This window comes from Bufo gargarizans, chromosome 7 (assembly GCF_014858855.1).
Source record: "Bufo gargarizans isolate SCDJY-AF-19 chromosome 7, ASM1485885v1, whole genome shotgun sequence".
Lineage (NCBI taxonomy): Eukaryota > Metazoa > Chordata > Amphibia > Anura > Bufonidae > Bufo > Bufo gargarizans.
In genome coordinates, this window is record NC_058086.1 from 13,358,286 (window position 1) to 13,373,889 (window position 15,604).

At 40.8% G+C, this 15,604-nt stretch overlaps 1 protein-coding gene across 1 annotated transcript in view; it reads left to right on the forward strand.

Moving 5' to 3' along the window:
* CACNA1I (calcium voltage-gated channel subunit alpha1 I) overlaps positions 1–15,604 on the forward strand; it is a 917,463-nt gene that overhangs the window by 838,929 nt on the left and 62,930 nt on the right. Inside the window, exon 32 of the mRNA XM_044301221.1 lies at positions 9,273–9,419. Within this exon, the coding sequence (XP_044157156.1) occupies positions 9,273–9,419 (147 nt within the window). The remainder of the gene's footprint in view (positions 1–9,272; positions 9,420–15,604) is intronic.

Consider the following 15,604-nt stretch of genomic DNA (forward strand, 5'->3'; position numbering starts at 1 on the left):
AAGAAACTAGACTGAGCTGTGGCTCTCGCCACTCAACCTAGAACCAGGCATGGTTGTGTCTGATAATGGCCATAACTTGGTGGTGGCTTTAGCGCACGTGTTCAAACTTGTGGTTCAGCGGTTTCTCAAAACCTACCCCAATTTGCCTGAGCCACTGGTGCCGCGTGTGTGCACATTTCCACAAGTCACCAACAGCTTCAGCTTTGTGCGACGTGAGCACGCGCTGGAACTCCACATTCCACATGTTGAGCATGAATGTTTGACCTCTGTGAGGTTTTAATAAACTTTGAGGAATCAACACAGATGGTGAGTGGCGATAACGCTATTATCAGTGTAACCATCCCACTTCTGTGTCTACTCAAACGCTCGCTGCTCACAATTAAAGATGACGCTTTGCATGTGGAAGAGGTGGAAATGAGGGAAGACATTACACAGGGTGATAGCCAGATCACCCTCAGTTCGTCTTCTCAGCGTGAATTGGATGATGAAGAGGAGGAGGAGGATCAGGAGACGGTTGCCTCCGCTACAAAGGGTAGTACCCATAGAAATTGAATTCCATCTGTTCGGCGTGGGTGGGCAGAAGAGGAGGAAAAGGATAAGGAGATTGAGAGTGATCCTTCTGATGACGACAGTCAAGTCTTGCCTATTGGTACTCTGGCACACATGGCTGACTTCATGTTAGGCTTCCTTTCCCGCGACCCGCGCGTTATACGCATTTTAGACAACACGGATTACTGGTTGTTCACCCTTTTCAACCCCCGCTACAAAGAGAACTTCTCATCTCTCATTCCTCTTTTGAAGAGGACGAGCAAAACGGTGCAATACCAGAAGATCCTTGTTGAAAAATTGCTCCAAAAATTTCCATCTGACAACCCTGGCTGCAGAGTCCGTAGTTCCTTGGCCAACCGAGGATGGGAGACAAGGGTAACACACAGCAGTTCCAACAGAGGCAGGGCAACACTCTCCAAAGCCTAGGACAGTTTCATGACACCCCACCAGCACCCTCACCCTGATGCGTGGCCTAGTGTCACAAGGAGGGAACATTTTTGCAAGATGGTGAATGAGTACATAGCAGACCGTGTCAGCATCCTCAATGATCCCTCAGTGCCTTACAACTACTGGATGTTCAAGCTGGACACGTTGCACGAACTGGCGCTCTACAACTTGAAGATCCTGGCCTGCCCTGCCGCCAGCATTTTGTCTGAGTGGGTATTTAGTGCTGCTGGTCGCATAATGACAGATAAGCAGATTCGCTTGTCAACTGAAAATGCTGACAGGTTGACTCTTATAGAAATGAACAAAGCCTGGATTGACCATGACTTCTTGGCTCCACCAGAGGTAAGCAGCTAAACATAAAGGCACTTTAAATGTGCTGTTTATAATGTACTGAATACACTGTATTCCCATGCACCCATTTCACCACAAACAAGGGTATATGGTTGAATCTTCCTTTTCTCATCCTCCTCTTCCATCATATTAACATGCTTATTCATCACATATAATGCTCTTGCATAAACGCCCTTTGCATGTAATGTTTTACAGGGTCAGCTCACATGCTGGCCCTCGCATATAATTTTTTAGAGGGTCAGCTCACCAGCAGGCCTTCACCTACAATCTTTCACTGGGTCAGCTCACCAGCAGGCCCGTACATAAAATCTTTTACAGGGTCAGCTCACCAGCAGGCCTGCACCTCAAATCTTTTACAGGGTCAGCTCACCTGAAGGCCCTCTTATTTAATTTTTTAGAGGGTCCGCTCACCTGCAGGCCCGCACATAAAATCTTTTACAGGGTCAGCTCACCAGCAGGCCTTCACCTACAATATTTTGCAGGGTCAGCTCACCAGTAGGCCCACACCTAAAAATTTTTACAGGGTCAGCTTACCTGCAGCCCCGCACCTAAAATATTTTACAGTGTCAGCTCACCTGTAGGTCTTCACCTAATTATACCTAGGTAATTTGACGCATGCTGCTTGTATGTGGTAGCTGTAGCTGTTTCTCAGGGTCCCTCACCGGTATCGAACCATGATTACCCCGTTACCCATGGTCTACATGGTTTGGGCTGAAAATAACATCGAAACTTGACAGGACAGACATCCGAATAGATCGTCGCCGTCACGTGGAATTGCGATCGTTCCCAGGTGGTGCCTGGAAGTGAATTATATATGCGCACTGTGAATCTAGGTGGAGCAGGGGGTCCAAACTAAGTATTGTTATGGGGCCCTATGAGATCTGTGTATGGCCCTGTATGCATACAGTTTAACATACAGTATGTTTTAGGAAGAAAATAGAGAGGAGCAAACTTCTTGTTTGCAGTCCAAGTGTTTTTGGGAAACGCAGGATGAATTACGGGCTGGTAGAATTGAATCACCCATCCTTAGAAGGAAATTAAAAGTGTGTACCTCAACTGAATTCCACATGTGATTTAACTAGAGCCTGATCTGTGAACCTAGTTCAGGTGTGTGATTGTAGCTGTAGAGCGTTGGTACTTGTGAGACCATAGAAGATAAAACTTTTTAATTAAGAAATAGTCATGCAAAATTTTGAACCTCTTCTCGACTTTGTATTGCACTATTTATCAGGACTGGATGTTTCTACAGTCCTTTACATAATAGTTTCATTTGAGACTTTATTCCAGTGGTCTTCAACCTGTGGCCCTCTAGATCTTCAAAATGAATGTGGAGCATCAACGCTGGTTATTGCTGTTTTTTAAGAACTGGAGAGCCTCAGGTTGCAGAACTAGATATAGTTTTATATACAGGTCCTTCTAAAAAAATTAGCATATTGTGATAAAGTTCATTATTTTCTGTAATGTACTGATAAACATTAGACTTTCATATATTTTAGATTTATTACACACCAACTGAAGTAGTTCAAGCCTTTTATTGTTTTAATATTGATGATTTTGGCATACAGCTCATGAAAACCCAAAATTGCTATCTCAAAAAATTAGCATATCATGAAAAGGTTCTCTAAACGAGCTATTAACCTAATCATCTGAATCAACTAATTAACTCTAAAAACCTGCAAAAGATCCCTGAGGCTTTTAAAAACTCCCAGCCTGGTTCATTACTCCAAACCGCAATCATGGGTAAGACTGCCGACCTGACTGCTGTCCAGAAGGCCATCATTGACACCCTCAAGCAAGAGGGTAAGACACAGAAAGAAATTTCTGAATGAATAGGCTGTTTCCAGAGTGCTGTATCAAGGCACCTCAGTGGGAAGTCCGTGGGAAGGAAAAAGTGTGGCAGAAAACGCTGCACAACGAGAAGAGGTGACCGGACCCTGAGGAAGATTGTGGAGAAGGACCGATTCCAGACCTTGGGGGACCTGCGGAAGCAGTGGACTGAGTCTGGAGTAGAAACATCCAGAGCCACCGTGTACAGTCGTGTGCAGGAAATGGGCTACAGGTGCCGCATTCCCCAGGTCAAGCCACTTTTGAACCAGAAACAGCGCCAGAAGCGCCTGACCTGGGCTACAGAGAAGCAGCACTGGACTGTTGCTCAGTGGTTCAAAGAAAATTTTGCATGTCATTCGGAAATCAAGGTGCCAGAGTCTGGAGGAAGACTGGGGAGAGGGAAATGCCAAAATGCCTGAAGTCCAGTGTCAAGTACCCACAGTCAGTGATGGTCTGGGGTGCCATGTCAGCTGCTGGAGTTGGTCCACTGTGTTTTATCAAGGGCAGGGTCAATGCAGCTAGCTATCAGGAGATTTTGGAGCACTTCATGCTTCCATTTGCTGAAAAGCTTTATAGAGATGAAGATTTCATTTTTCAGCACGACCTGGCACCTGCTCACAGTGCCAAAAGCACTGGTAAATGGTTTACTGACCATGGTATTACTGTGCTCAATTGGCCTGCCAACTCTCCTGACCTGAACCCCATAGAGAATCTGTGGGATATTGGGAAGAGAAAGTTGAGAGACGCAAGACCCAACACTCTGGATGAGCTTAAGGCCGCTATCGAAGCATCCTGGGCCTCCATAACACCTCAGCAGTGCCACAGGCTGATTGCCTCCATGCCACGCCGCATTGAAGCAGTCATTTCTGCAAAAGGATTCCCGACCAAGTATTGAGTGCATAACTGAACATAATTATTTGAAGGTTGACTTTTTTTGTATTAAAAACACTTTTCTTTTATTGGTCGGATGAAATATGCTAATTTTTTTAGATAGGAAATTTGGGTTTTCATGAGCTGTATGCCAAAATCATCAATATTAAAACAATAAAAGGCTTGAACTACTTCAGTTGGTGTGTAATGAATCTAAAATATATGAAAGTCTAATGTTTATCAGTACATTACAGAAAATAATGAACTTTATCACAATATGCTAATTTTTTTAGAAGGACCTGTATATATATATATATATATATATATATATATATATTTATATTTACTAGCAGAAGTACCCGGCTTTGCACGGGTATATTTAATCTATTTCATTTAATGTTTCTGTGTGTCGTTAAAAAATATCTACAGTATTCCCCATAACAACACCCCGCCCCACTGATATCTACAACACCCCGCCCCACTGTCTGCTGAGCTGTGTATCTAATGCTATCCTGTGTGATACTATCCACTGAGCTGTGTATCTAATCCTATCCTTTGTGATACTGTCTGCTGAGCTGTGTATCTAATATCCTATCCAGTGTGATACTGCCTGCTGAGCTGTGTATCTAATCCTGTCATGTGTGATACTGTCTGCTGAGCTGTGTATCTAATCCTATCCTGTGTGATACTGTCTGTTGAGCTGTGTATCTAATCCTGTCATGTGTGACACTGTCTTCTGAGCTGTGTATCTAATATCCTATCCTGTGTGATACTGCCTGCTGAGCTGTGTATCTAATCCTGTCATGTGTGATACTGTCTTCTGAGCTTTGTATCTAATCCTATCCTGTGTGATACTGTCTGCTGAGCTGAATATCTAATCCTTTACTGTGTGATACTGTCTGCTGAGCTGTGTATCTAATCCTATCCTGTGTGATACTGCCTGCTGAGCTGTGTATCTAATCCTGTCATGTGTGATACTGTCTGCTGAGCTGTGTATCTAATCCTGTCATGTGTGATACTGTCTGCAGAGCTGTGTATCTAATCCTGTCAGGTGTGATACTGTCTGCAGAGCTGTGTATCTAATCCTATCATGTGTAATACTGTCTGCTGAACTGTGTATCTAATCCTATCATGTGTGATACTCTCTGCTGAACTGTGTATATAATCCTAGCTGAGCTGTGTATATAATCCTATCTTGTGTGATACTGTCTGCTGAGTTGTGTATCTAATCCTATCATGTGTGATACTCTCTGCTGAACTGTGTATCTAATCCTGACACGTCAGTTGACTGAATATTTAAGGACCTGCAAACTGCATACAGTCAGAATGCGTCCAGACAGACAGAAACTCATTTTTATATACAGTTAAAAAAAAAAATCTACACACCCCTGTTAAAATATCAGGTTTCTGTGATGTAAAAAAAATTGACAAAGATAAATCATTTCAGAACTTTTTCCACCTTTAATGTGACCTATAAACTGTACCACTCAATTGAAAAACAAACTGAAATCTTTTAGGTAGAGGGAAGAAAACAAAAATAAATAAAAAATATTGTGGTTGCATAAGTGTGCACACCCTCTTATAACTGGGGATGTAGCTGCATTAAGAATTAAGCAATCACATTCAAAATCATGTTAGATAGGAGTCAGCATACACCTGCCATCATTTAAAGTGCCTCTGATTAACCCCAAATAAAGTTCAGCTGCTCTAGTTGGTCTTTCCTGAAGTTTTCTTAGTCGTATCCCACAGCAAAAGCATCCACAGAGAGCTTCCAGAGCATCAGAGGGATCTCATTGTTAAAAGGTATCAGTCAGGAGAAGGGTACAAAAGAATTTCCAAGGCATTCGATATACCATGGAACACAGTGAAGACAGTCATCATCAAGTGGAGACAATATGGCACAACAGTGACATTACCAAGAACCGGACGTCCCTCCAAAATTGATGAAAAGACGAGTAGAAAACTGGTCTGGGAGGCTACCAAAAGGCCTGCATCAACATTAAAGGAGCTGCAGGAATATCTGGGAAGTACTGGCTGTGTGGTAAATGTGACAACAATCTCCCATATTCTTCATATGTCTGGGTTATGGAGCAGAGTGGCAAGACGAAAGCCTTTTCTTACAAAGAAAAACATCCAAGCCAGGCTACATTTTGCAAAAACACATCTAAAGTCTCCCAAAAGCATGTGGGAAAAGCTGTTATGGTCTGATGAAACCAAGGTTGAACATTTTGGCCATAATTCTAAAAGATATATTTGGCGCAAAAACAACACTGCACATCACCAAAAGAACACCATACCCACAGTGAAGCATGGTGGTGGCAGCATCATGCTTTGGGCCTTTTTTCTTCAGCTGGAACTGGGGCCTTAGTTAAGCTAGAGGGAATTATGAACAGTTCCAAATATCAGTCAATATTGGCACAAAACCTTCAGGCTTCTGCTAGAAAGCTGAACATGAAGAGGAACTTCATCTTTCAGCATGACAGCGACCCAAAGCATACAACCAAATCAACAAAGGAATGGCTTCACCAGAAGAAGATGAAAGTTTTGGAATGGCCCAGCCAGAGCCCAGACCTGAATCCAATTGAAAATCTGTGGGGTGATCTGAAGAGGCCTGTCCACAGGAGATGCCCTCGCAATCTGACAGATTTGGAGTGTTTTTGCAAAGAATAGTGGGCAAATCTTGCCAAGTCAAAATGTGCCATGCTGATAGACTCATACCCAAAAAGACTGAATGCTGTAATAAAATCTAAAGGTGCTTCAACAAAGTATTAGTTTAAAGGTGTGCACACTTATGCAAACATATTATTTTATTTTTATATTTTTTTCTTCAATCTACCTAAAAGATTTCAGTTAGTTTTTGAATTGAGTTGTACAGTTTATAGGTCACATTAAAGGTGGAAAAAGTTCTGAAATGATTTATCTTTGTCTCACAGAAACCTGACATTTTAACAGGGGTGTGTAGACTTTTCATATCCACTGCATATATAAGAGATATAGTATATATATATATATATATATATATATATATATATACATACATATATATTATACTAGACCAGAGGCTTTTCTTTTTCATAAGGAGGTTTCTTCCAAACATTATAGTAATTTTTAAATTCTTTATATTTATATGTATATATATATATATATATATATATATATATATATATATAAAACATTTAATTATTTTTTATTTTATTTTTTATCTTCTCAACAGTGATGCAATATGTCTATTCTTGTAGGGTTAACAGTAAAATGTCAAACTGTTGCTTAAGGAGACAGCTTACTACCCAGCGACAAAGCGTTCTTTTACCTTCCAAGGACTGGAGTGATGTGCAGGAGCAGGACAGCATTTACCAATTGTACCCGAGTGCTAGTACTTCGAAATGACATGAGCACACAGTATTATGAACAGCATTAAATCTATGTCGTCTTCTGGTTCATTTGATCAGCTACAAATAAACAGCATAGGGGAAGATTTATCAAAACTTGTATAAAGGAAAACTGACTTAGTTGCTCAAAGCAACTAGTTGGCTTTTATCTTTTATTTTATAAAGGAGCACTGAAAAATGAAAGGTGGAATCTGGTAGGTTGATATGGGCAACTAGGGCAGTTTTCCGTCAGACAAGTTTTGACAACTCTCCCTCATAGCCTCCTAAGTTGTATATTAATATGTCTGCAAAGTCTATGGCAACTTAGGTCACAAATGCTATGAGTTATCAATCTTCCTAGTAATCCTATCAATAATTAAAGAGAAATAGAAACTACTATTAAAATACTGATGCTTGATGTCTACAGGTCTGCATGTTTACTTTAAACTTATTTCACAGGAAAAGGTAAGTAGTAAGGCAAGCTGATGATGATCTCAATGACAATTCCTGTCTGTGAATCCTATAATGCTGTTGTTTGATTCAGGTTGCTAGGCCGGCTGTACACAATAGGGTTCGGCAGCGGGATACACATGTGGATTACTGTTAATTATTGCTCTGTTCCTGTACATGAAACAAAGAGCATATATATAATACAGGTGCAGCCCAGCAATTAGCAGTAATATGCATGAGGATCCCACTGCTGGACTGCATTATACACGGGAAGCCTGACTGTTCTTGTGTCCATGAAATTGTGCACCCTGATAATGAGCCTGTATCTGATCGGTCTCCTTGTTCCAAATCCTTCCAGGTTCTGCTATTGTTCTTAACCCTAGTTACCACCTAGCTCTTATATGGTTTCAGATCAAATTTCTAGTTCTGACTACTTGTGTTCTTATGCACTCTGCATTACTAACTGGATTAGCAAAAGAAAACCATGTAAGGGAAATGTATCATCAAAATGGCCAATCAAAATTTTTATTTTAAAAATACTTTTTTAAATAGTATTTTATTGCCATATTAGAACTGAAGCACTCAAAATAAGATGATGCGTCCTGTTCTTTGTAGTTCATATGAATGAATAGCTTTGCTGTATAGACTAATGCAGGATCACTAGAGTCATCATTTTCATTAGTGGTTAAGGCACCTTATGATAATTCTTATGACTGATGGCTTAAAAAAGGCAGGATACCACCATTATATGTACAAAGATAAGGCTCATCCGCCGTTACTCTTCAGTTTCTGGGGAATGGGTTGCACTCTATATCTTCCATTAATTTCAGCTGCCATAAAGCATACACATGCCATTGTACTGTCTGTACATACAATAGCGGAAGAAAGTGCAAAAAAATAAAAAAAATCATCTTGATACTCACAATGGATTGACAGTTGCATCAAACTTTGACTTGACTTCCAATGGCTGTTATTGCTCATTGCATGTGGGTTTCTTTAGTTATCTTCAATAGAGTTTAAATCTTCAATTAAATTCACAAACGAGAAATGTGTTTAGGATTTGCTTACAGATATGATGCAGATTTCACCCACAACAAATCCTCAATGAGTGAATTTACCCTTGAATGAGACACATTGCTAAATCAGCTCTGTGGCTCCTTTCATTATCAGGCTCAATAAAGTTCCCAGATCTCAGCTATTATAAAGTGATGGCATATCCTCCCAATATTCTACCACTTTATAAGATGGGGAAAATCTTTTAAATTTGAATGCAGTCCCTCATGTGGGCCGATTAGATTTAATTTTGTATTTATGTAGATTCAGTTGTTGCAGTTCTTCATGTTGTTGTTTTTTTTATCATGTGAGTCTTATGTTGGAAATTTCACAATCTATGATCTTTAACATTCCCAGGAGAACTTGTGGCTGGACAGCGTTTCTTTAATAATCAAGGATTCATTTGAGGGAGAATTGATGATTATCGATAACCTATCTGGGTCCGTTTTCCATCACTACTCTTCACCAGCAGTGTGCGAAAAGTGCAACCACGATAAGCAGGAGGTAAAATTTGTCTTTTGTTACTCATCACAGTCATAGAACATGGTAAATGAGATCGCAGATTGTGGGGCAACTAGTTTATGTGCCACAATCTGCACCTGAAATACGTCTAATTTAGGGTACTTTCACACTTGCGTTAAAGTTTTCCGGTATTGAGTTCCATCACAAGGGCTCAATACCGGAAAAAAAAAACTGTTCTGTTTTATCCTAATGCATTCTGAATGGGAAGCAATCTGTTCAGTATGCATCAGGATGTCTTCCATTCAGTCACTCTTACGGTATTTGGCTGGAGAAAATACCTCAGCATGCTGTGGTATTTTCTCCGGCCAAAATTCCAGAACACTTGCCGTAATGCCGGATCCGGCATTAATTTCCATTGAAATGTATTAATGGCGGATCCGGAATTAAGTGTTCCGGAAAGCCGGAGCCCGTTTCCTGGTCTGCACATGCATAGACCTTAAAAAAATGTGAAAATAATAAATACCAGATCCTGTGTTTCAATGCATTTGTCAGACCGATCCACATCCGGATCCTGAAACAAATGCTATCCGTTTTCATACGGATTTCCAGATCCGGCAGCAGAACTGCCTGCTGGAATTCAACAACGCAAGTGTGAAAGTACCCTTATTTCATTGATAAATGACCTCCATAGTCTTCACACCATACACTGTACAGTGAGGCAGTGCACAGTAAGGTGTCAGAACACCTTCCACCACTATCCCAATGCATTATGACATCAGTTAAGATTGTAGGGGATGTCAAGCTTGTCTCCAATGTTTCCAGTGAAACCCAGGAGAATTGTAAATTGAGCTCTGGACTATAATACAGGCTGTTTATTGTGATCAGTACAACACAATTGATTTTGAATATATTTACATGGTTTGCTTCAATGTAGATTAATTCTACAATATTAAAAATTTTCTGAAAAGTTTTGATATATCATTGATCACTAGAAATTCTCTTTCCCGCCGTGAGGAGAGAGTGCGAAATATGAGGGTGCTTCTCTCTCCTTGTTCTAGCGATTGACGGGGCTTTCAGTGCTTTGTCACCCTCCTGTCAAAGCTTTTGATATGGCTCTATGACATATCAAAACGTTTCTGAAAACTCAGCGACCTTTAAAGGTGAACATTAACTTTAGAGGTTATACAATCTCTATGAATTTGACTTCATGTTCAGAAGCTACAGAGGTTCACACATTCTGGATGCTTCAGGGGAAATGTGGTAGTACATGCCGACTATTTCAATAAATGACCGACCATGTAATACATGAACAGGCTGGGTCAACCAAAACAAGCTCTGCTCTTTGTTTGCGGCCCTCTGCTCAAGTTAACAGAAGGGTGTCCTAAGAGAAGAGTCTACTACCATCTATATACCCTAATTGGCATGAAACAACCTGTTTTAGTAAGATTCGCAATGAAAATAAATACGTTCACTCAGTGTATTACGTACTTTTGTAAGCTCCATTTGGTTAAATAGGCCTACGAATAATGAAAGTGCATTAAATACTGCAAAGTATTTCAACCTTATTGAATTATAATATTGTTAAATGATCATAATCATTACAGAGAATAGAATAACATCCAAGAGAGTAAAAACTAGAGCCGGTAATAGCAAAAGAAAATTAATAATGAAAATAAATAAATAATATTAGTTGTCTACTGCAAAAGCATTATGAGACCAGGTTCACACCAGGAAGATCAAACATAGTAAAAAATAAAAAAAAAGCAAAGGAAATTAATAAGCAAATAGTGTATATGCAAACCTGGGCAACAGGCAATTACGGTACTTCACTACTCTTTTCACATGGTTTAACTTTTTCACTCTGCATTCAATATGTAGCAATTGGCAAACTGAAGCAGAGCATCTCCATGTTCACACCCAGATACTAGTCCAGCCTGTATACCCTAGGAATACAATAATGTTTTTTTCAATTTACCTCTCATTTATGCCTTACTGTAGGCTTGCTATACTGTACATTGACTGTACATATGATCATAGGCATCTACTAAGTTGCACTATATGTGGAATCCAATCCAACCTGGGCTGTATTGTAGGGAGGGCAGTACGGGCTATCGACCCTATCTCAAGTTTTTAAGTGCAACTTTAGGAAAAGAGAAAGTTAATAGAAATGACTGAGTTCAATGTCCTCACTCTTTATTTTAATAAAGATCCTTACCCTTTAATAGAAGAACTGTGGCCAACTATTCATTTTTACTTCATCAGTGTCATAGAAAGATGAGGCTAAACAGCAGCCATATACATCTGGTTCCACTTACATCAAGGAAAAAAAATTATTGGAGATGTTGAAACAGTGTATGCCCCATACTTGTTCCCACAAGAGCTGACTTCAGAAGGCAGTCTGGCTTTACTATGTTAAGATTGCAAGGCGAGTTGGTCATTTGGTCCCCACCAAACATTCTGACTAGTGATCTCCACTAGAAATGAGCGAATCGAAGTTGAAGAAATGGAATTCGATCCAAATTTCAGGAAAAATTTGATTCCCACCGTATCCGAATTTTATCTCGCTTCATGGTAACAAATTATTTTTTTTTCCTAAAATGGCTGCTGCATGTGTGAGGACATGGAGCAAAGAACTCTGGAAACGCAGGATCACCCATAATGCCATGCATGCAGCCAATCAGCAGCCAGCCAGCCCTGTGATGTCACAGCCATATAAATAGCCTCAGCCATCTTGGATTCTACCATTTTCCAGTGTACTTATTTCAAGGAGAGATGTCAGCAGGTGCTAAGGACAGTGCTAGTAAAGACTTCATTGTGCTAAAAAAAACAATTTACAAGTTCAGGGAAAGATTATTTAAGGTGTAGGGAAAGTATAGGGATGAATCATTCCACAGCATTTATGTAGAACAGGGTTCAGTAGGGGAGGGTATAGCCTAGGTAATAGGAACGATCCTATTACACCTTGCTACACTGACTGGGGATCCAAATTGTCATTATACAGCTCTGTAATTCCAGGAAACAGTTCTTATTAGGGTGCAAGTGCTGTTTGATACAGCCATTAACAGGGTTTATTACAAGGAAATATTTATACATCTTATTTGCCCTTGTGCGATGCAGTTTTATGTTATAAAGCATTTTTGGGTTGTATTAGTGGGAAAAAAGGGTTTATTGCACGTTGTGTGGTGAAGTGCAAAAATTACAGCCCTTTTTGGCATGTGATAGAGGCAGAATTCTTTCTTATTTGCCATTAAACAGTGCAGTTATATGTTCTAAAGCCCTTTTTGTTGTATATTAGGGGCAAAAGAAAAAATATACGGTACTGTTATATATTCTAAAGCCGTTTGTGGAGTGAATAAGTGGAAAATAATAAAGGTCTATTTGCCGTTCAGCAGTGCAGTTATATGTTCTAAAGCCCTCTTTGTCGTGTATTAGTACAAAAGAAAAATAGATTTGCCGTTCAGTGGTGCAGTTATGTTCTAAAGCCTTTTGTAAAGTATATAAGTGGAAAAAATATAAATATATTTGCCGTTCAACAGTGCAGTTAGATGTTCTAAAGCCTTTTGTGGAGTGTAAAGGAGGAAAACAGAAAAATATATTTGCCTATAAGCGGTGCAGTTATATATTCTAAAATCTTTTGTGTCGTGGAAAAAATAAGGGCCTATTTGCCGTTTAGTTGTGCACGTATATGTTCTAAAGCCCTTTTTGTTGTGTATTAGTGCAATTTTTTTTTATGATTTGCCATTCAGTGGTGCAGTTATATGTTCTAAAGCCTTTTGTGTCGTGTATAAGTGGAAAAAAATAAGGGCCTATTTGCCGTTCAACGGTGCAGTTATATGTTCTTTACCCTTTTGTGTCCTGTATGAGTGCAAAAAAATAAGGCCCTATTTGCCGTTCAGTGGTGCAGTTATGTTCTAAAGCCTTTTGTGTCGTGTATAGGTGGAAAAAAATAAGCGCCTATTTGCCGTTCAGCGATGCAGTTATATGTTCTAAAACGCTTTTGTGAAGTGTAAAGGAGGAAAACAGAAAAATATATTTGCCTATAAGTGGTGCAGTTATATATTCTAAAACCTTTTATGTGGAAAAGTGGAAAAAAATAAGGGTCGATTTGCCGTTTAGCTGTGCATGTATATATGTTCTAAAGCCCTTTTTGTTGTGTATTAGTGCAAATATATATATATATGATTTGCCATTCAGTGGTGCAGTTATATGTTCTAAAGCCCTTTTGTGGAGTGTATAAGTAAAAAAAGAAATATATATTTGCCGTTCAGCAGTGCAGTTATATGTTGTAAACCCTTTTGTGCCAAGTACAAGTGGAAAAAAATAAGGGCCTATTTGCCGTTTAGCTGTGCACGTATATGTTCTAAAGCTCTTTTTGTTTTGTATTAGTGCAAAAAAATATATTTGATTTGCCATTCAGTGGTGCAGTTATATGTTCTAAAGCCTTTTGTGTTGTGTATAAGTGGAAAAAAATAAGACTGTCATGCCCTGTTCAGGTTATGTACAGAGGTCTGCCAGGTTAGCAGCATGTGTGTAGCCTTTTGTTTTTGTTTTGGAGTTGAGCTGTAATCCGCCTCCCTTCAGGTTCACTGGGTGGGGTCGTTGGTATGAGTTTAAATTAAGCCCACTCCCAGTGTCCTGTGCGGGTTATAGCTTCTGGAAGGAAGGAAGGATTTGCTGTTCCTGCTCAGTAACAAGATAAGTTTGTTTTGTTTTTCTTGTGGTTGTCTGTCTAGGCTGTTAGAGAGACACCTGCCCCCTCCAGGTCCTGAGGGAGCAGGCTGCCTCTTTCCACCTTTCACCATCTTAGGGATTTTAGGGAATCTTCAGCCTAGGCACGGGGACACGTTCATTCCCACCTTCATGGTCTGAACGTGGGCATAGAAGTCTAGGGAGAGCTTGTAGGGATTTGTCAGGAGGTGACCTTTATCCCCAGCTTCTTGCCTAGACACTTGTTTGGTGGTATTCTGTGTATCTTGTATCCTGTCCAGCATAACAAAGGCCCTATTTGCTGTTCAGCACTGAAGTTATCTGTTCTAAAGCCCTTTTGTGGAGTGTATAAGTGAAAAAAGAAAAATATATTTGCCGTTCAGCGGTGCAGTTATATGTTCTAAAGCCCTTTTTGTCCGTGTATTAGTGGTACAAAAAAAGTATTTGCCATTGAGTGATGAAGTGAGAAAATGACAGCACTTTTTAGTGTGTATTAGTACAAAATAAAGGTCTTATTAGGTGTTGTGCGGTGAAGTGAGAAGATGACAGACTTTTTTGGGGGTGTTTTAATTTACTTTTTATTTATTTATTCGACCTAACAGTATGTCAAAACAGAGACGTGCTAGGCCATGCACAGGGGAGTGTCAGAGACCTAAATGTTTCTGGCGCAGGCATAGGTCCCAGCAGAGTAAGGGGACGTGGCAGCAGGAGTCACAGCAAGAGGCATGAGTCATCTAGCGGACGTGTCTTGACCAGCAACCCAGCGGTTCTTGAATGGTTGACTCGGTCATCCACTTTGTCCGAAGTGACATCAGACACCCCCAGCCAAGAGCCGGTGGGTTAGTCAGGCCAAGAGCCAGTAGGTTCGTCAGACACAACCCTTAGTTGTAGTTGGCATGACCCGGGAGCAGTCCCTGTGCCCTCATCTGTCCTCAACCTGCCTCTGTCCTTTTCTGTTCCCTCAACCAGATTATATGCTGTGGGCTCAGCCCCACTATATGAGGATGAGCTACTAGAGGACAGTCAGCAGCTACTGGCCAGCAAAGATGTGAAGGAGACATCCGCCGCTTCCTCCGCTAGGGGGGCAAGTAGTGATGAGGAGAGTGGCATGGGAGCGGGTGTTGCGAGCGGTGAGGCTCCTGACCCAGAGACCGTTGAAGAGGACATCAGTGACATGCAGACAGTACTAACTGATCGCACTTGGGAGCCGGGTGAATTAGGGGCTTCATCATCATCGGGAGAAGAGGGTGGCAGCTTGCCGGTGAGGCAACAGCGGAGCCAGCAAGTCACTAGCGTGGCTGGGAGTCAGCAGGGTGGCAGCAGTGGAAGGTCGGTAGCCAAATGTGCCTGGGGTAGGCCACCCACTTCGCAGGAGCCAATCTGCCCATAAAGTAGTGGTGCACGGGTTGACGGAAGCAGCAGCGGTAGCAGTCAGTCAGTGCGTAGTGTTAGGGGTAAAATCACCTACTTGGCGGTATGACAGTTTTTTGTGAAGCCACCGGAGGAGGTGAACATGGCCA